Source organism: Photinus pyralis, unplaced genomic scaffold, assembly GCF_008802855.1.
Source record: "Photinus pyralis isolate 1611_PpyrPB1 unplaced genomic scaffold, Ppyr1.3 Ppyr1.4_LG9, whole genome shotgun sequence".
NCBI classification, from domain to species: Eukaryota; Metazoa; Arthropoda; class Insecta; order Coleoptera; family Lampyridae; genus Photinus; species Photinus pyralis.
Window position 1 is genome coordinate 3,066,510 of NW_022170878.1, and position 21,264 is coordinate 3,087,773.

At 36.7% G+C, this 21,264-nt stretch overlaps 3 protein-coding genes across 6 annotated transcripts in view; 2 read left to right on the forward strand and 1 right to left on the reverse strand.

The window, feature by feature from the left end:
• The first annotated feature begins 12 nt into the window (after positions 1 to 12).
• Positions 13 to 5,810, forward strand: LOC116180381 (mitochondrial inner membrane protease subunit 2). The gene is made up of 2 exons (XM_031500348.1): positions 13 to 354; positions 5,534 to 5,810. Exons 1-2 carry the CDS (start codon positions 96 to 98, stop codon positions 5,782 to 5,784), a joined length of 510 nt encoding a protein of 169 aa, XP_031356208.1. The 5' UTR covers positions 13 to 95; the 3' UTR covers positions 5,785 to 5,810.
• Positions 5,792 to 13,833, forward strand: LOC116180380 (KICSTOR complex protein ITFG2-like). Its single transcript, XM_031500347.1, has 6 exons — positions 5,792 to 6,283; positions 9,104 to 9,236; positions 9,288 to 9,477; positions 13,112 to 13,315; positions 13,364 to 13,598; positions 13,643 to 13,833. Exons 1-6 carry the CDS (start codon positions 5,816 to 5,818, stop codon positions 13,799 to 13,801), a joined length of 1,389 nt encoding a protein of 462 aa, XP_031356207.1. The 5' UTR covers positions 5,792 to 5,815; the 3' UTR covers positions 13,802 to 13,833.
• A 3,569-nt stretch (positions 13,834 to 17,402) lies between these two features.
• The window catches only part of LOC116180117 (homeobox protein OTX1-like), a 33,431-nt gene continuing 29,569 nt past the window's right edge, over positions 17,403 to 21,264 (reverse strand). Inside the window, exons 5-7 of one of the 4 annotated variants that reach the window (XM_031499958.1) lie at positions 18,316 to 18,421; positions 18,019 to 18,234; positions 17,403 to 17,968 (exon numbers count right to left, since the gene is read on the reverse strand). In XM_031499958.1, coding sequence (XP_031355818.1) covers positions 17,891 to 17,968; positions 18,019 to 18,234; positions 18,316 to 18,421 — 400 coding nt within the window. In that variant the 3' untranslated portion in view covers positions 17,403 to 17,890. The remainder of the gene's footprint in view (positions 17,969 to 18,018; positions 18,235 to 18,315; positions 18,422 to 21,264) is intronic. The other 3 variants (XM_031499959.1, XM_031499961.1, XM_031499960.1) reach the window with 3 other exon arrangements.

Sequence of the window (21,264 nt, forward strand, 5' to 3'; positions counted from 1 at the left end):
GTGTTATGTCATCGGTCAAATTATGCGTGTAAGTGTAAAGGTTATGTAAGCGTTTTTGTGATGGTTCGTTAGACCAAAATTTTAATTCTGCATAAATGGTATCAAATTTTATTAAAAGTATCATAATAGGTTTACCAATCGGTGTGACGTTTCTCGATCTAATCGGCTATGTAGCTCGCGTCGATGGCATCTCGATGCAACCAGTTTTAAATCCGGACAAGTCGCAGACCGATTATGTGTTTTTAAATCGTTGGGCAGTGCGCTCCTTGGACATCAAGCGTGGAGAAATAATCTCGTTAATCTCACCGAAGGATCCAGATCAAACTATAATCAAACGAGTCGTCGGTATTCCAGGTATCAAACCTTTTTTGTATTAGAAAATGCTGTTCGAGTAGGGTTCTGTATGCAATCGGAGCTTCATGGCCAACTCTGGCAGTTTGTTTTACGTTTGGATCCTACGAGGGATCCTAGATCGAGGATGTCGAGGGTAATGCCAGGCTGGTTTCTTGGGCATTTTGTTTAATGTTATAGGCGTGTATTAGATGTGGTAGGTTTCTTGGTAGACAAATAAATATCTTAGGGCTGTCAAACTGTTTAACTGGCTGTTGTTAAAGAAAATGGAACACTTTATGTTGATATCTCTTGTATCCGTCTTTAAGAAATTAACTTTTTAAAGAGGGTTAGAACAAAATGTGGATCTATTGGGGGCTTAATTTGTCTTCCATTTCTTGAACACTTACCGGGTACTTTCGAGGGAGGCTTCACCTACCTCATGGCTTTATTGCGTCTTGAATGTTTTTGTGTAATCCAAAGCATTACCACAGTACCTACCTATTCAGATTTCGTTTACATACTCCCTCGCATACTCCCAGATATTCTGTGATAAAGAGGGGTAAAAATTCAAGGAAATTCTAAAAAATTTTTAGACAAATTCTGAGAGGTTGTAGACGAGATTGTAGAACATTCTACACAATGCTAGTAGTGTACATCAAAATTCTACCGGGAAACCCATTTGAAATTATATGTGCACTACAATTCTAGAATTGTAAACAATTCTAAAAATTAAAAAAAATTCTGGAGTTTTCAAAAATTCTAAGCAATTCTAGAAAATTCCAAAAACTTCTAAAAAATGTCGAGGAAATTCTACAATTATACCAAAGTTACAGTGATTTTTTTTCTCGGAGTACTCTATTTCAAATTTTGTGTACATTACAGTTCGAGAATGTTAAAGTATTTCAAAATATTCTCAAAATCTCGCCAAAAATTATATAAAATAATAATTGTTCGCGCGTTTGAAAAAAAATTAAAAGTTCTGAAAAATTCTAGAACATTCTAAAATCGTAAAAAATAATAATTGTACGTACTTGTGCGTTCTAAAAATTTTAAAAATTGTATAAAATGATAATTGTCTGTGCGTTTGAAAAAATTTTTAGAAACTTCTAAAAAATTCAAAAATTTAGAAGATTCTAAATAATTCTAGGAAATTTAAAAAAATGGTAGAAAATTTGAAAAATTGTGTAAAATAATAAGTTATTGTGTGTGAATGTCCGTTCGGAAACAAATTCTAAAACATTCTAGATTCTAGAACGTTCTAAAAAATTCTAGAAAGTTCTAAAAAATTCTCGAAATTCCTAGTGATCTTCCTATCGGGGTAACCCATTTCAAATGTTGTCTACGCTACAATACTAGAATTTTAAAAATTCTAAAAAAAAATATTTTTAAATTCTAGAAAATTCTAAGAATTGTATAAAAAATTCTAAAATGTTTAAAAAAATCTACAAAATATACACCACAAAATGTACGCCAAGGTTCTAAAACATCTATAAAATAATAATGCATGTGCCGGCAGAAAAATAATTGTAGAAAAGTTCTAAAGAAATTCTAGAAACTTCTAAAAAATTCAAATATATCTAAAAGATTCTAAACAATTCTGGAAAGTTAAAAAAACTTTTCGAAAATTTCAAGTAGATTCTAAAAATTTTATAAAATAATAATTGTGTGTGTAGTCCGTTCGGAAACTAATTCTAAAAAATGTTTAGAAAGTTCTACAAAAATTCTAAAATATGCTCAAAATTCTACGATGTTCTAAAAAATTTAAAAAAGCTTTAAAATTATATAAAATAATTACGTGTGCATGTGCGTTCGGAAAGAAATTCTAAAAAGTTCTAAAACAAATTCTAAAATATTTAAGATTCTAAACAATTCTACGAAATTATAAAAATTGTATTAAATAATAATTATTGTGTGCATGTGCGTAAAAATCTAGAAAATTAAAAAAAATTCAAAAATCGCTGAAAGAATCAAAACTATTCTAGAAAATTATACAAAATGGTAGTCATGTACACCAAACTTTTCACAGTGATTTTCCCCTCGGGGCCAACGATTTCAAATTTTGTGCACACCAATTCTACTACTCAAACAATTAAAAAAAGTTAAAAATCTCTAGAAGTATCTAAAAATTCTATAAAATGTTCATGTGCGCTCGGAAAAAGTTCTAAAGAAATTCTAAAATATCTAAAAGATTTTAAAAAATTCTAGGATATTCTAAAAAAACGTCTCGGAGAATGTTAAAAAGTTCGTGAAAATTCTAAAAATTGTATAAAATAATAATTGTGTGCATGTACATTCGGAAAAAAATAAAAAAAATAAAGAAAAGTTCAAAAAAATTCTAAAAAATTGATTAAAATAATTGTGTGCTTGTGCGTTCGGAAACAAATTCTACAAAAGTTCTAAGAAATTCTAGACAATTCAAAAAAATTTTAGAAAGATCTAAAAACGAGTCTAAAAAATTCTATATTTAAAAGATTCTAAACAATTCTAGAAAGTTCTACAAGATGCTAATTCTAAAAATTTTAAAAAAGGTTTAGAAAATTCTAAAAAAAACCCAGAAAGTTCTAAAAAATTTAAAAATATGTAAAAGATTTTAAACAATTTTAGGAAATTCTAAAAAATTCTAGATACATTTTAAAAAATTTAAATAATTGTTTGCTTGTGCGTTCGGAAAAAATTCTACAAAAGTTCTAAGAAATTCTAGAAAATTCTAGACAGATCTAAAAAAATTCTATATCCAAAAGATTCTAAACAATTCTAGAGAATTCTACAAGATGCTAATACTTGGTGTACACCAAAATTCTAGTGATTTTCCCCTCGGTGTAAACCATTTCAAATGTTGTGTACATTACAATTCTATAATTCGCACAAATTCTAAAATTTTTTTTAAAATTTTAGAAAATTCTAAAAAAAACCCAGAAAGTTCTAAAAAATTTAAAAATATGTAAAGGATTTTAAACAATTTTAGGAGATTCTAAAAAATTCTAGAGAAATTCTAAAAAATGGAATAAAATAATATTGTTTGCTTGTGCGTTCGGAAAAAAATTCTACAAAAGTTCTAAGAAATTCTAAAAAATTCTAGAAAGATCTAAAAAATTCTATATCCAAAAGATTCTAAACAATTCTAGAAAATTCTACAAGATGCTAGTACTTAGTGTACACCAAAATTCTAGTGATTTTCTCCTCGGTGTAAACCATTTCAAAGTTTGTGTACCCCAAAAATTCTACAGTGATGTTTCCCTCGGGGTAAACCATTTCAAATTTTGTGTGCATTACAATTCTATAATTGGCACAAATTTTAAAAATTTTAGAACATTCTAAAAAAACCCAGAAAGTTCTAAAAAATTTAAAAATATGTAAAAGATTTTAAACAATTTTAGGGAAAGAAAAATTCTAAAAATGATATAAAATAATAATTGTGTGGATGTGTGTTCGGAAGAAAAATTCTACCAAGTTCTAAAAAAAATTTTTGAAAGTTCTAAAAAGAATGTTAAAATATCTAAAAGATTAAACAATTCGAAAATTCTAAAAATTTAAGGATTGTAAACAATTTTAGAAAATTCTACAAAATCCTAGTAGCGTACACCAAAATTCTATATTGATTTTCCCCTCAGGGTGCATGTGCCGTAGGAAAAATTCTTGAAATGTTCTAAAAACTAGAAAATTAAAAAACTTTAGAAAGTTCTAAAAAATTCTAAAATATCTAAGTAAAAGATTGTGAACAATTTTAGAAAATTCTACCAAATGGTAGTAGTGTACATCAAAGTTCTACAGTGATTTTCCCCTCTCGGCAAACCATTTTAAATTGTGTGTACATAATTCTAGCATTCAAAAAATGTGTAAAAAATTCTAGGAGATTCTAAATGTGCGCTCGGAAAAAATCAAGGAAATTTTAGTCAAATTCTAAGAGGTTCTAAAAATTCCACAAAATGGTATTAGTAGTATTTTGCCACATGTGCGTTCGGTAGAAAATTCAAGAAAGGTGCTAGGAAGATTCTAAAAAATTTAAAAAATATTCTAGAAAATTCTAAACATTTTAGGTAATTGTACAAAATACACTAAAGTTCTACAGGGATTTTCTTCTCCTCGTAAACCACTTCCTATTTTATCTACAGTACTATTCTAGAATTTTACAAATTCTAAAAAAGATTCTGAAAATTCTAGAAACATTCTAAAAAAAAACTCGAAAAAAACCTAGAAAATTCAACAAAATAAAATAAAATTCTACAGTGATCTTTTCTTCGCATGATAATTCAACATACTTCACTGAAACTGTTTTATGTGTGCTGAATTGCTTAAAGCTGGTACGATATTACTAATAGTTGATGAAAGTTTTACTCGCAAAAAAACAAAAAAAAACTTCAACTTCATATACAACTTTCTTTTCGGTTTTGTTATGAAGTCTTTCCTGAGAGATTCTAGAAAATTCTCAAAATTCTATGTGTGTGCATGTGCGTTTGGAATAAATTCTAAAAAATTCTTCCGGGAAAGTATTGTTTATTTCCCAACACTTATCGACCTTTATTAAAGTGCGCACCCTGATCTTAACTCGAAATATTCACCCGGCTATTATTTTTCGTCTGCACGATTTCATTGTATTGCCATTTTCTACACACTAATCTCGCACTATTGAATGCGATTTCGTTTTTCCTGATTATATACGGGACACCCTAATAATTCTGTGGTCGCGCTTACGAACTCTATTGCCTCGTAGCTATCCGCGTAACGCCACCAAAAAATCTCATTACTTTCTCAATTTTTACAAAACACGCCTACAAAATGGCGCCAATTGCTTTCTGAGGCCATCTTTACTCGTTCAGCACATAAACTTCAGTATTCCCCACTCACCAATCCCTTTTTTTTATACAATTAGGGGTTCAAAATTTCGAACGTAGCGGTTCTCACGTACCTGATTGCGAGCGGATCGAAATCATCATAAAATGACACGTATTAACTCTGCATAATCTTCCGTCAGACGGCCGCCAAGTACCTTCCCATGCAATGAATCGACCAATAACTCGCTACATTACATTTTTTATTTTTTTTTAAGTTCAATATTACATAACGGAATTCTTCTAACTGAGTCACGTAGGTATGTTACAAATTTTCAATGTTCAATGTCACAGCCATGTGCTCGGATTGCATATATAACTATGTCCAGACAATTTATTAATAATCTAAGATGCTTTTTTTCAATTTTTAGGAGACATAATTTCCACCATTGGCTATAAAAGGGAGGTGGTGAGGATACCGGAGGGACACTGCTGGGTGGAGGGCGATCACACCGGTCATTCCGTCGACTCGAACCACTTCGGCCCGGTTTCCCTCGGTCTGATAACTGCGAAGGCCTCGTGCATCGTCTGGCCCCCTTCGCGTTGGCAGTACATCCGATCGTTTCTACCCGAATCGCGCGTCCCTCTCAACGTAATTTCGCAAGTGATGGCGTCCGTATAACGACCGCTTTCCGCTTAGTCTCAATTAGGAAATGCGCGCGATATCTTTAGTCGATCGTTTAGAGTTCGATTTTAGCGGAAATATTCTTAGGAAGGGCCTAACTTTGGGCGACGTCGATAATGACGGCGTGTCCGAGCTCGTTGTGGGCGGCGAGACCGGAAACGTCTCGGTTTTCAAGGGGGCGAAAAAGTACGCGATGCTAACCGGACTGAGTTTCGTCAGTTGCGTGTGCGTCGGTGACATTTTTAACGTTGGCAAGAACTGTCTTGTGGTTATAACGGCCGACGGTTGGTGCTACGTTTATTGCGTGTTGGTCACGTATGTGTCGGTAGAGTGCGAGGCGGATGACGAGGGGAGCGACCAAGTCGACGGGCAGATCTTTTCTAGCGAGAGTGTCGAAAGTGAGAGGAGCAATGATTCGGCCGTTCATAGTGCGCAAGAGAAGGAGAGGGTCGAGCTTAAGCGGTTGCACTCGCAACGTATTCCTGCCAATACCAAGGTTTTACTATTCCAGATGAGGGGTAAACCGCTGACAGAATTCCACTTTTCGGAAATGCCCCAAATTTTTGAATTAAAAAAAAATCTGAATTTTAATAACTACTTTTTTGTCGAAATTTCAAAAGCAAAGATTTTGGGACGTTGGGAACCTCCCAGATACAAAATTTCGACATCTTCGGAATGTTGGTATCCTGGTTAGGGAGCGCGTAAGTAACTTGTATAACACAGGGTATAAGAAACGTTTGTATTGTTGCTACTTCTGTCCTATCTGGTATGGTTGCTCAGAAAATAATTAAAGAAAAATTAAAATTTTGGTATTTTGGCTCAAGAAACATTAGTACCAATTTGAAAGAAATGTTTGCTTTGGTTCCTAAAAAAATCAATACTGGGTCAAAAAAGGTTTTTTAAAAATTTCAAAATTCAAAAATCTTGAAATTTTTTTTAATCACTTGAATGTTTTTTGTATAGGTACTATCCTTAGCGTGTAATACTTTCGAAAGTAGACTATAAGTAATACGCTACCTTTTTTAGATTAAAATATACAGGGTGTTGAAAAAAGAGGTTAGGTTCGACAACTTTTTTAGTTAACTCCGTATAAGTACCTATTTTGAAAACGGCAGACTATTCAACAGTAAATAAACTTTCAGGTGTTTTCTTGTAAGCGAATTTTCCGCTCTGATTCGTCTCGAATTTTCCTTGATAGAATTTTCTCAAGGTACAAATGCACCTGAAGAAAGTTTTCTTATAAGCGTCATTTGATTTTTGTAAGCAAAATTTTCACTCTGATTTTTCTTGGGGGGGGGGGGGCATTTGTCTGATTTCAATTTCTTCGGGGTCGGATTTTCCTTAACAGAACTTTCTTTCTAAATTTATCTCGAGCACGGTATAAGATCACCGTGATCTCGAGCAAGTTTCGTTTTGAGCACATCTTTTCCAGACGTTTCCTTGTAAAGGAATTTTCCACTCGGATTTTTCTTGGGTGCCATTTTTCTGATTTTAACCTCTTTGGGGACGAATTTTCCTTGAGAGAGAATCTACTGAAGGTACAAATTCATCTGGAGCAAGTTTTGTTATGAGCACATCCGATTTAGGCGTTTTCTTGTTAGCGAATTTTCCGCTGGGATTCTTTTTAGGGGCCTTTTTTTTTATTTCGTCTTCTTCGGGGTCGAATTTGCTTTAAGAAAATTTTCTCACGGTATAAATTCATCTGGAGCAATTTTTCTTTTGAGGCGTTTTCTTATAGGTAAGTGAATTTTCCGGTCTGATTCTTCTTAGGGGCAATTTTTCTGATTTCGATTTCCTCGTTGAGAGAATTTTCCAATGGTACAAATACATCTGGACCAAGTTTCCTTATGAGCACCTCCTTGAGAGGATTTTCCCAAGGTACGAATTCATCTGGCGCAAGTTTTTCATGAGCACGTTCTTCCTCGGGCTTTTTCTTGTATGCTTATTTGGGGGGCGGGGAGAATTTTTCGGATTTCGAGTTCTTTGGGGGTCAAATTTTCCTTGAGAGAATTTTCCCAAGGTACAAATTCATATGGCGCAAGTTTTTTATGAGCACGTTCTTTCTGGGGTATTTTCTTGTATGCAAATTTTCCGCTGTAATTTTTCGGTGTGAATTTTTCTGATTTCTAGTTCTTCAGTGTTGAATTTTCCATGAGAGAATTTTTCCAAATTCATTTGGCGCGAGTTTTTTATGAGCACGTTCTTCCTCGGGTTTTTTCTTGTATGCAAATTTTCCGCTCCAATTTTTCTGAGGGAATTTTTCTGATTTCGAGTTCTTCGGGGTTGAATTTTTCTTGAGAGGATTTTTCCAAGTTCATTTGGCGCAAGTTTTTTATGAGCACGTTCTTTCTCGGGTATTTTCTTGTATGCAAATTTTCCGGGGGGAATTTTTCTAATTTCTAATTCTTCAGGGTTGAATTTTCCTTGAGAGAATTTTTCCAAATTCATTTGGCGCAAGTTTTTTATGAGCACGTTCTTTCTCGGGTATTTTCTTGTATGCAAATTTTCCGCTGTAATTTTTCGGGGTGAATTTTTCTGATTTCTAGTTCTTCAGTGTTGAATTTTCCATGAGAGAATTTTTCCAAATTCATTTGGCGCGAGTTTTTTATGAGCACGTTCTTCCTCGGGTTTTTTCTTGTATGCAAATTTTCCGCTCCAATTTTTCGGGGGGAATTTTTCTGATTTCGAGTTCTTCAGGGTTGAATTTTCCTTGAGAGAATTTTTCCAAATTCATTTGGCGCAAGTTTTTTATGAGCACGTTCTTTCTCGGGTATTTTCTTGTATGCAAATTTTCCGCTGTAATTTTTCGGGGTGAATTTTTCTGATTTCTAGTTCTTCAGTGTTGAATTTTCCATGAGAGAATTTTTCCAAATTCATTTGGCGCGAGTTTTTTATGAGCACGTTCTTCCTCGGGTTTTTTCTTGTATGCAAATTTTCCGCTCCAATTTTTCGGGGGGAATTTTTCTGATTTCGAGTTCTTCAGGGTTGAATTTTCCTTGAGAGAATTTTTCCAAATTCATTTGGCGCAAGTTTTTTATGAGTACGTTCTTCCTCGGGCATTTTCTGGTATGCAAATTTTTCGTTCTAATTTTTCTGGGGGAATTTTTCTGATTTCGAGTTCTTCGGGGTTGAATTTTCCTTGAGAGAATTTCCATCAAAGCATAGATGGGGGACACAAGGGGAAACTTCTCACACTTGAGATCTTAAGTACTAACGAATAAACTATGAAACAAAAACAAACTGCACCCACATTTTACTGTCACGGTTTACCTCCTCGATTTATGGTTGTTTGGCGAACTAACCATTTTCCACTTAGGACGTTCTCTTAGCCGATATTAACGGGGACGGGTTACTGGAGTTGGTCGTCGGATTAACGGATAGAGTGGTCAGATCCTACCGCTGGGTTGCGGACGAGAATAGCGCGGCGGACGGATTTGACAATGTTTCCGGTTGGTGACGTCTGTTCCTTAAGTACCTCATGCTTATGTTTGCAAATTTAGGTAAATTGGTCTGTTTAAATAAATGGGAATGTGCCAAACAGATCGGATCTATCACTTTGCATCATTCGCCAGAGGGCGTTCCTTCTCTCCTAGTGGCTCAGCCGGGTGGTACGTTTATGAGGATTGTCTGTCATTTGGAGGACAGTTCTCAATCCTTGGAAAACACGGGCGAACACTCGGATTCTGGCAGGCAAGTATAATTTATTTTTAGTTTATTGGTTTTACGTTTCCCCCTCGCTTTCCCCTCCATTGAATTTTGCCTATTTTATTTGGGCGTCACGTACACGAGAGATGGAAATTTCCGAAGTAAATAATCAGATTCGGTCCCGGTATCTACGGGAAATCAAATGCAGGAAAGCGACACAATATCCCTCTTCCCCTTATAATAATTAATTTAACAGAGTGTAGCAAAAAAAATCTTCATCTAGTAATTAAACCGGAGCGGTACAAAAGAGCAAAAGTGCGTTATATGAAAGATGATACGTTCCACACGTGCCACTATCAAAAATTTACTTTGAAATCTATCACGTTGCCCAAAATTGATATTTATGCACCAATTTTGTTGGAAAAGACCGAGGAAAAGACTAAACTCTATTGCATGATGCCCATGCGTAATTTATTTCCAGCAAAATGTTTATACCAAAAAGGTTTCGACATCGCTATTTATGCGCAGATTCTCTTGGGAAAACGACTAAACTCGATTTCTGGATGCCCAAGAAGTAACCCATGCGTATTTTTAGTCACCAACATATTTTTGGCTAAACAATTTCTAAATCCCCGTATCAACTTCAAAGATAGTCTTTCCGTCTGCCAATCCGACTCTTTCTTTAACTTTATTCGTCCCTTAAAATTTCTCACCTCTTCTGCGCTTCATGCGTTCTCGCACCCTCCCTTCACTTTCTTTGACACTTCATTCGAACTCCCCTTCACGTCCACTTCTTTTACTCCTCGTCTCTACATCTTCCAATACCTCCCGCCCCTTTTAAGACTTCTTCAAGCCTGTGACGCATTTTTCACAAATTTTCGACGCGCCTATTCTTTACGACTTCCATTACGTCCTTACACGACTCCGTCACGGCTTCCCGTCGCCTTGCTTCAAGCCATGCCACGAGGTGTTTTTCCATCACTAGGAGATATATTTCCACGCTTTAATTTAGTTTAAATTACCAATTCTTATCAGGAGAATATAATGGACAAGGAGGTGATCCTGCTTCTAATACACGGAACATTAAATGGCCAACCCTTGTAAAAGTTTTCTGGCCACCAGGAGAACATGATGGGAGAGGTCTTTTTCGATCACGTTTTAATTTAGTTTAAATGTACCAATTCCATATCAGGAGAATATAATGGACGAGGAGGTGATCCTGCTGCAATAGACGGAGCATAAAATGGCAAACCCTTGTAAAAGTTTTCTGGCCACCAGGAGAGCATAATGGGAGAGGTCGTTTTCCATCACTAGGAGATATATTTCAACGTTTTAATTTAGCTTAAATGTACCAATTCTATTAGGAGAATATAATGGACGAGGAGGTGAGCCTCCTCCTAATACAAGGAGTATGAAATGGCGAACCCTTGTAAAAGTTTCCTGGCTACAAGGAGAACATGAGGGAAGAGATCATTTTCCATCACTAGGAGATATATTTCAACACTTTAATTTAGTTTAAATGTATCAATTCTATATCAGGAGAACATAATGGGCGAGAGGGTGATCCTGCTCCAATAGATGGAGCATAAAATGGCAAACCCTTGTCAAATGTTTCTGGCCACCAGGAGAACATGATGAGAGAGGTCTTTTTCCATCACTAGAAGATATATTTCAACGCTTTAATTTAGTTTAAATGTCTCAATTCCATATCAGGAGAATATAATGGACGAGGGGGTGATCCTGCTACTAATACACGGAGCATTAAATGGCAAACCCTTGTAAAAGTTTTCTGCCCACCCGGAGAACATAATGGGAGAGGTCTTTTCCATCACTAGGAGATATGTTTCAACGTCTTAATTTATTTTAAATGTATCAATTCCATATCAGAAGAATATAATGGACGAGGAGGTGATCCTGCTCCTAATACACGGAGCATTAAATGGCAAACCCTTGTCAAATTTTTCTGGCCACCAGGAGAACATGATAGACGAGGTCTTTTTCCATTACTAAGATCTATTCCAACGCACTTTAAATGTTTACCCATCCTGTACTTACCAGGAGACTATACGTACGAGGAAGTGTGCTTGCTCCTAATACGCGGAATATCAAATGATATATTTTAACATTTTCTTTCAGGCGCTTTTTACCCTTTCTTCCTCCACATCTATCTATTGCATGTTCTTCATACTTTTTTTCATGCCTGGTTCGCGCTTTCTGTGTACCTACTTTTTTCATTTGTTTTTCAGGCCTTCAGGACATTTTCATACCCCCTTTTTCACGCATCGTCCTTTGACACCTGATTTACACCTTCATTCTTTTCCGCGCATCTCAGTAGAACCACAAGGGCGAACATGGCTCCGTTCAAAGGTTGCGTGGTGCCTTTGGGTCAAGGTGATGCTCGGGGCATTAGCTTTCAAGGTCATCGGAGATCAATGACCCTTTCTTTATGTTGCTAATTAAATTAAATTTTAGTTTCAAGGTTACCAAAAGTCAACGACCCAATTTTTACGGTGTCACATTTTACTCCTTTACTCATTTTATTTTCAAGGTTAGCGAAGATCAATGACCTGCGATGTAATATTCCATTTTCAAGGTCAGAGGACAATGACCTTGCCTTTGTGGTGTCATATTTCATTGTCAAGATCGCCACATTTCATTTTCAAGGTTACTAAAGGTCAATGACTCCATTTTGTCTTGTCATATTTTATTTTCAAGATCAATGGCCCCATTTTTTGTGGTGTTATCCAGTTTAATGCCCTTTTAAGGTCATCAGAGGTCAATGTCAGATCATGCGACTCTCATGACTTACTTAGGGCTCTTCAACGCTTTCTTTGTCTTTCCTACACTCTTTCTATCTTTCCTTTCTTTCGTCGAGTCCACATTTCTCCACCATCATACTTCACTACTTTTTTCACACCGTGCTCATCTCCGTTTTCGTCGCGTCTTCTTAGTCGCACCTCTTTCATATGACCTTGAAAATATCTTGCCTCATTTCTTTACGCATCTTGAAAACGAAAGTGGCGCAAGAGGGTCCTCATCAAGTCATGAAGGACCTTTACGCTCCTCTCATAATTTCTTCTTGCCACTCCTTTCTTTACGCATCCTCCTTTCACCTTCTTCCTCTACGTCTCTTATCTTTATCCTTTTTCAGATCTTATTTTTTTGTTTAATGATTTCTTTACCATCTCATGTCCCCTTTTACCCCCCTTCGTCTTCACGTCTCTCTTTCGGTTTCGTCGCGTATCTTTCGTATCCTACACACTTCCATCTTCACGCCTCATTCAAATTCCCTTCACGCCTTCTGCACCATCTTCTTACAGCTTCTGTACGCGCCATCTTCATTCATCTTTCCTTCACACTTTCTTTTGACTCCATTCGCGGTTTATTTATACTTTCATCATGACTTCCTTTCGCCGTCATACGACGTCTCCTCTTCACCTTGCCTCTTACGTGTTTCTTCACGTTCACTTTTTCTTCTAGCCTCTCTGTCATGAACTCCCTTCATGCCTTTAACATGTCTTTCACTTACGCCTCAGTTGAAATTTCTACACGCCTTCTTAGTCTACTTGTCTTCTTCGCCCTTTAGTCTTTTTACAGCTGTCCTATCTTTACTCCTGCTTCTTTCACGCACATTTTTGATACGTCTTCCACAAATTCATCAAAAACTGGACATTTTTAGCTCACGCACGGAAAGTCTCGTGGGATCGAGGATCGATTATCAATTTTTGGGCATCTCGAGAGCCCGCAACCAGAATATCTCCACGGAGATCGTGGGCGATCTAATCCAAAGAAGATCGCCGGAAAGCACGAAGAAAGGACGGCCGTATTCCGTTGCTACTCTTGACGGCACCATAATGCTGGTACACGACGATATTATTACATGGTAAGTCACCGGTCTACACCTGCGCACTAAGATATAAGTCGCTTTCAGGTCAATCGCAGTCGATCACCAAATCTTTTCCTTACACAAAATGGACGTAACCGGAGACGGATGCGACAACATCATCGCCTGCTCCTGGGACGGACAGACTTACATACTGGATCAGGATAAAAACGTTGTCAAATTTCAGTTGGAAGAGTCCGTGCAGTCGTTCGACTGTGGCTACTACAATTTGCACGGCGGCGTTAATTCGACGTGTTTCGTGTATGCCACATTTCATAACAAAGTGAGTGCACTGCGAGCCGAACCGATTGTAATTGTCTGCCGTAGATTTACCTCTACTACGATATACCTTTAACGAAAATGACCTGTAAGCGATTCGAACCTGATTTGTCGATATTAAAGGACTTAGTTAATGCGGAGGATCTCGACCAAAAATCTAAGAACGAATTAGTTGAATATTTACTTTATGGCGTTAAGAATGTGTAGATAATTTTTATACAATAAATTTTTATAGCGGCGTTTCGGATTAACCTGTCATTTACAAATGGCGTGTATAGGTGGTAACGGTTTTTAGTTTGAGTGAATTGAGTTTATCCTGCCGTTTTTGAGACTTGAAAATATAACCCCTTAATCCTATCCTGCCTGAAAAGCGTTTTTCTTAAGATCTCAAGACTTTGGAACACGCAATTAACTTAATTTTCTAGGTCACAATTTATCACTCATTTCTAGCGCACTCTTACAACTCGCCGAAATTCCCTTGCGTCGATTATGCTTTAAAACAGCTTTACTATTCGTGGGATAATTACACTGACCACAAAATACGTAATATGTGACGATTTAAATTTTTCTTACTATTTATGGCATACCTAATCGCACAGACTGCACGTAACAACCTTGAATGTGGATAAGTAGCGAAATTAAATTTTAGAGAAGGTTGTGTGTTAAAAGGTGACGCGTTAAGCGTAATTACACTGATAGAAAGTTATTGAAAGCGGACTGTGCCAAAGAATGACGTATATGTCTCCTATTCTTTGTTGTGTAATTGCACTGTTCACATTTAAACACCTTGGAAATGTTACGCGTTAAGACGATGATTCTTTAACTTATCCTTATTGTTGGTTGCTTAATTGCTCGGATCACATTTAAAATTCTTGAAAGTACAGTGATAAAATGTGACGTTTAAACCATCCTTGATCTTTATGATGTAATTAGATTGATTGCAAATGTATTATTGACTACTTTTGCCCATTGTAGATAAACAAAATGGCGGTCGTATCCCACCACTAGTAATTACAATGTGCTGCCACCAGAGGTCACGCTGTTTTCCGGAATCGCGAATAGGGAGAAGACAATGCAGTGACTAGTGTTTTGAAAAGAAAAGGTAAGTCATGAGTTAGCAGTTAGTAAGAGAACAATTTTTGCGTTTTTTTTTCTAAAAATGAACGGCAATCCGTTCATTTAAACAGTTGAAGGGAGCATTCCGGTTTAACTTCAAAGCTTTTTTAATCTCCGCCCTACTCGACACGAAAAAAAATGTGTCTGTAGAGGATGTGGTGATGAATGGAAATGAAGAAAGGAGGTCATTAACCACAATTCATGGAGGATATGTGACCTATAGAAGTCATAAGTTGTGGTGACATACCCCTACCGTTAGACAACACACCTCACACCTGACAGAAAACCATTATCGGAAAACAAATACGAAACGCTCTAAATCCAGCAATCGTGAAAAGCCTTCCATTTTTTGGTATGAAGCTTGGTAGGAAGAAATGGTTACTAGATTCCGCCGCCTTCGAGTAGCGTGCCTTATTTCTTAATGCCTATGTCTTGAAAGATGTAATTACAAATAAATGTTTAAATTTAAAGTCATTTGTTATTATTTACATTTTTGCATGGATAAATTCTCATATTTGTCTATTAAAGTATGGTGTGCTCCAAGCTTTTTGTTATAATATGTACGGCAGTGGCGTATTTACGGGGGGGATGAAGGGGATATATCCCCCCCCCCCCCAGAAGAATTGAGTTATCATCATAGCTATTAGGTATTTAGGTAATACGTATTAATACGGAGTACTCCGCTATCCGCTCCGCCCACTTTAAAATAAAGGCAATAACAAATAGGTATCAGGTACTTAGTACTGCTACTGAGGTGAGGTACCTGCGTCCTGCCTTTCACGAAATGACGAAAATAAGAATTTTAAATTTTAAAAACAGGAATTTTTTTGCCTATAACTTTTGATGGAGACGTCTAATCGAAAAAGTACGAATTGTTTTGGATTCTACGCACCCAAATTAATAAGAAAAAGTGTTTTCCCGAGAAATTTTGGTGCAGTCGATTTTTGCTAAATAAGGAAGCCTTTTTTTGAGCCCCGAAAAAAATTGTCTCAGATCGACCGAAAAAAAATATTTTCTTACAGAATGTGGCCTGTAGAATCCATAATTTCGAACGGTTCCAAGATCGGACTACTAGATCAAAAGTTACAGCCCTTTGAATTTTTTGTCGAAATTGGTTTTTTGCCCATAAATATACCTATTATTCAAAGTTTTCGTTGACTAATTAAAGCAAAAGCAATAAAGGGGCCTGTCAGCAGTAAGAAATAAATTACCGTTCTAATCTATTCGCCTGTACAATAATACATAGATAAATGACTACCAGCATCAGCAACCTGCAACCCAATTTCTATTTCTTACCCCCCCCCCCCTTCTAGTACGCACTGGGTGACTGTATGTGCCACGAACTTGTTTAATCCCCCCCCCCCTCCCCAGAATACATTTCTACGTACGCCACTGATGTACGGTTATCTGAATCTTTGTTATACTGTACGGGTGATGATGTCTTTATATTGTATGTATATATGTATGTATTCAGGTGGAAGTATATTAGTGTGATGTTTTATATTTTTTGTGTGTTTCAATATTTCTTTTTGAAATTTACTTGGTTTAACCGCAATGCATAATCACATATATGATACCGTTATGCTATTGTTTGTAATTGTTTACGTTTTTGGTATAATGCTTGCTTAATTTATGTTTATTGATGTTGATTACTTGGTCTTGTCCCTTAAGCAACATTCATATAGGTACGTTTTGATCATTTTATTTTTATATGTGGAAATTACCGATTCGTTTGATGCATGTTCTGACTTGTTTGTCACTAACAATTTTCCTCTGTGAATGAAACAGTCACGGGGGTGGTAAAAACTGTAGTCAAAATTGAGCTACGACACCTAACTCCGTGATTGTCTTCGACATTCAACTGTAGGCTCGAAACCAGGGGCGAGTTACCTTTCTTGCAGGAGCGGGATTACGCTAATCAAAGCTCTTCAGTTTAGAATCTATGTGCGATAAATGAGTGGCGATTTAATAATTTCCACATATCTTGAGTTAAATTTGCCTATAAAGCCATGTAATTTTCCATCTTGCTTTTAACAAAAGGACTTTATTGCACCAAAGATGAGTCACATCCTGTGTATTTCGCCCTTTCTTAGAATCTTGGTACCTAATTACCTCACCCATAATTCCCAAAACTTGTTTTTGACCTATATGTTACCTCTTGAAGTTTACCTGCTACTTTCTGTGATATAATTTTATGTTACGCATTCACATCATTACAAACAATTAATTTTACAACCCAATTTGATATTAATTTGACGGATGGTTTTTTTATCGGTAAGTACTTTTTTTTCCAGCCTATTTCTATTTTTATTCGATGAACTACCATTTTCAAAGTTTATTTTTGCAATGTAATTTATTTCGACTTAAATTTCCGAGCTTTTACAATCTTAATAATTGCGATCAATATTAAACAAACTTTTCACAATTTGAGTGTTCTATTTTACGTTCCTTCCCTACTGTGCTTCAGGTTAAAGCGTTGTTTACAAATAACGTGGAGGGAATAGTCATTCGGGTGGCCATTTTTAAACGTTGCCGGGTTGACTTTATTTCCGTGTTCTTGTAGTGTGAAATTAGCGTTGAACCTGAGGGTTAAGTACACTACAGCGGGAAGAAAATTCAACTACCGCATGAAAACTCAAAGGAATAACATGAGAAAACATAGTGGACAAAGAGAGAAAGCAATGATGTAAAAAAAAGAAGAATGACCTCCGACAGTAAATGTCATAAAATTTTTCCTTGCATTTACGAATTTGCAACGTTGCCAGAGAAGAATTTATGTAAAATGTTGTACAATAAACTTCTTATTACATTTCTTTTTCATATACAAACTGTACAGTCTCTTACATACGGAAATAATAACAACGTTAGGCCTTAGACTAAACGAAAATACATTTATTCTAACAATCACTTCGGGCGCGTTACACCGCGAGCAGCGGTCGCCGCACCCTGTATATAACATCTCCAGTAGATAAGTAAAACTAATCTTAAGATATGTACAATATCCGAACGTGTGTAATAAAATAAATAAAATAAAATTAAATGTCTCGATGATAATAAAAGTGTTACCATTTTAGAGCCGTTGGCACTCGTCTTGACTAGCACTATTCTCTCTTAATATTGCAGGTTCTTAGGAATATGGAATTTCTTAATTTGGTCTGCTGTAATACTGTTGGATTATTTTCATTTGCGTTCCCATCCCGTGTTGTAAAACCAGGACTCGTCCCTCGACTTGCTCCAGTTCGCCTCCAAGCTGTTCTCCTGGAACGGAACTTAGTAGGGCGCCAAGGTTCATGGTTAATGGTACTTACGCCGAATTGCCCGTGACCCATGGTGCTTGTACTTAGGTAGTCCATGTTGCTGTAGTAGGGGTAGTTGTTGTAGCAGCTCGTACTGGACGTGCTGGTACTTAAAGCGACGGATTGCGAAGGACACCACGAACGATGCTGGTCTAACGATAGGCTGTCTATGGACGCGGGGGACCAAATACTGGAATTGGTGGTGTTTGTGTAATGGGATGAGGCTATCTGCATTTTAAAAAAATCTCGTCACCGTTTAAACTCATCTTCTGTCTCAGAGACAATGAGTGTAGGAATTAGCTTACTAACCGTTGGTGATGCTGTACTGCCACTAGGTGTTAGTATTGCGGGTTTTACGTAATTTGGACTGTCACGAAGATGGGAAGTTGTTAGTACGCTGGGTGAACTGGATGAGCTAGAAATAAAGTGATAATGTCAAAGATACTTGGCGTAAGCAATACGAGAAGAGGTGGTCCTGTAACTAACATTTCTTCTGTTTAGCATGTGGTTTTGTGTGCTGGAGTAGAGCCACTCCATTTTGATGTTTTTTATGTACATGCAATTTATCATTTTATCAGTTGTTTTGTAGATGTGTTAATACCACCCCAAGATATATGAGATACAAAGGAGGCGAGAAAATAGATACATGTTTCTAAAGGCTTATGAATCCTTGAATGTCTTCGTAAGCCCTTAGAAAAAGTTCGTCAAAAGTTTTTAAAATCCCTTAAGTACACCCCAAAACCTTCAAGAAGTGCAAAAAATCTTAAAGGCTTTTCAAGATATTAAATTTTAAGATTTATGAGGACTCCAGAACTCTTTTAAAGTCTCTTTTGGAAGCTCTAAATCCTGGGAAACCTTTAGTGGCTCCTATATGATACTTCGAAAGGTGCCAGAAGACGTTCTTACACTCCGTTAAATGCTTTCATACGTTTTTAGAATTTTTTAAGGGACCTAAAGTCAAAAGGATTTTACGACATTTAGTCAAGATTAAGAGCGCTTAAAGGCACTAAAGGCCGCTCGTAGACTTTTAAAAAGTTTAAAAGGCTTTCAAAAGCTTGACAATTACAATTTTTTAAGGCTTTTGAGGCTCAAAGACTATTAACTACCCTTTAAGCTCTTTGAAAATATTAAGGACTCGGAGAAACACCTAAAAACCTGTGCCTCTCAAGAGTTTTTAAAAACCGTTTATACGATTCTTAGGTTTTTTGAATACTCCTAAGACCCTTTGAGGTTTTTAAGGACTAAAGGCCCACCAAAGGCTCTTTAGACATTTAGACGTATTTGAAAACTGTTGAAGGCCCTTGAACGCACTTAATGATTTGAAAGTGCCATTAAATTATCGATCCTTTAAAACTAATAAAAGGCTCGGCTCTCGATAAAAGAAATTTGTCGTAAAAAAAAATTGGCCCCCAACACCTCGATCCGAAAAACGAGCTAGTAAATTCTCAAAAAAATTTTCTTATGGACAACTCTCTTTTGAAGCGGTTGTAACCAATAAATGTCTTCACAGCACCCCTTTAAAAACAGTCTTAAGTAAAATTGAATGCGCCCCCTCCCCCAAGTAGTTCCAAGGAGGTCCTAAGAGAACCAGTCAAGGAGGAACTATATGCCCATAAGAAAATACTGGAGCGAGTATCCCAGACATCAGGGTGCCAGCAGGCGCTATCAAGTCTGTACAAGATTAGTAGGATAAGGAATGGAAGCGGATGCGAAGATGATATGCCTTCTAGGGTCTTCAAAAACGTTTTCTTCTAGAAACTTTCCGTTCGGTATATAGGCAAATTGGAGCGCGTTTAATGGCAGTTCCAACATCCACGCCAAAGTGTTTATTAGTGAAGTTCGCGCGATGTACATGTTATAAATTTCTGAACAAGCAAACTCGGATCACACTAAAAAAAACCTTAAATAAATCCGCCTATTTTATTCAATTTAAACCTCAAAAGTTCGGAAGAAATTTTACAAGAATCGCCATTTAATTTCTAAATAAATATAAATTTCTTTCTGTTTCTCTATCATTTATCTTTTTTTGCCTTCATTTCGGCATTTTGAGATAGCCCGAACTGTATAAAATTAAACTCTTAACGCCGGGGCACGATCTTGCACCACAAAACAAGGTCACCTCTCAGTAATGTAACCGCGGTTCCCTCACCACGGCCATGGTCTCGGAGAAATCCCAGGGTATCACAACATAAAAGTAGGTCACGCCTTAGTTAAAGCACCGGGAAATCTCCAAAGTACGACCTCGCACTACAAAACAAGGCCACGCCTTAGTTACGTTACCGGAAAACCACAGATCCAGAATCCAAACCCGCGGCCTTGGTCGAGAATGCAAGGTTACGACCTTGGTGTAAGCCCCAGGACCATGATCTTGGGCCAAAATCATGGTCAGGGCTTAAACGGGCGGAGAGGGGGGGGGGACATGGGCTGCGAGAAAGTGGCTCGATTCTACTACAGTAAATTTGTTCACAAGAATCTTTCTATGTATGTAAGGCTTGTAAGAAAACCTGCTTCTCCTGAAACAGTTCACCTCAAAAAAATTCACTTGATCGAGGTGCATTCATTCTTTGACGTGTATGGAGTTTTCCAATGTGCATATCTTTTTTGCACTTTTTTTGTGCAAATTTTTTTTTTGAGGAGCCAAATATTTGAAGGAAATTGTTCCCTTGAGACGAGATAAATTCTCCTAGGCCCTTTTCGTAATTATAGTTTTTTGAGGACGGAGAGAGGTCAAATTTACCTTTAGAGAACTTACTAGTGTGCATCGAGTTTCCCTATGAGCATATCCACGTCAATTTTCTTGAAAACTATTTTCAGAAATTTCCCTTGCAAGAAGAATTTTCCTGAGGTTTGCAAGTTATTTCGGAGTCGAGTTTTTACAAATTCACTGGAGCAAATTTCGCCATGAGCATAATTCCTTTGGACGAGTTGTTATAAATGAATTTTTCTTTATTCACTTTTTTGCTCCACTTTTCGCAGTGCAACAACTTCTGGACGAATTGGCGTGTAGCGAGTTTTCCTATGAACATGGTTTCATGTAAGCGCACTTTTTAAGAATGTGTGAGTGAGTTGCGATTTGTTCGGCCGCCTGTCTGTCCGTCCGTCCGGACCCACTCCTGCGGTTGCGAACTATTTTGAAAGGAATTGTCCTCAAGTCCTGGAATTTTGTGGAATAGGTAGCCTACACCTTGAAAACGTGCCAGATAGCCTTCAAGGTTGTTATCTGACCTCACTCCTAGATGCATAACTTTTACATGACAT

Coding starts and splice junctions, on each gene's coding strand:
- LOC116180380 (XM_031500347.1), top strand. CDS start 5,816: ATGCGCGCGATATCTTTAGTCGATCGTTTAGAGTTCGATTTTAGCGGA. Junction 6,284..9,103: donor GTATTCCTGCCAATACCAAG/GTTTTACTATTC, acceptor TTTTCCACTTAG/GACGTTCTCTTAGCCGATAT. Junction 9,237..9,287: donor CGGATTTGACAATGTTTCCG/GTTGGTGACGTC, acceptor TTGCAAATTTAG/GTAAATTGGTCTGTTTAAAT.
- LOC116180381 (XM_031500348.1), top strand. CDS start 96: ATGGTATCAAATTTTATTAAAAGTATCATAATAGGTTTACCAATCGGT. Junction 355..5,533: donor ACGAGTCGTCGGTATTCCAG/GTATCAAACCTT, acceptor TTCAATTTTTAG/GAGACATAATTTCCACCATT.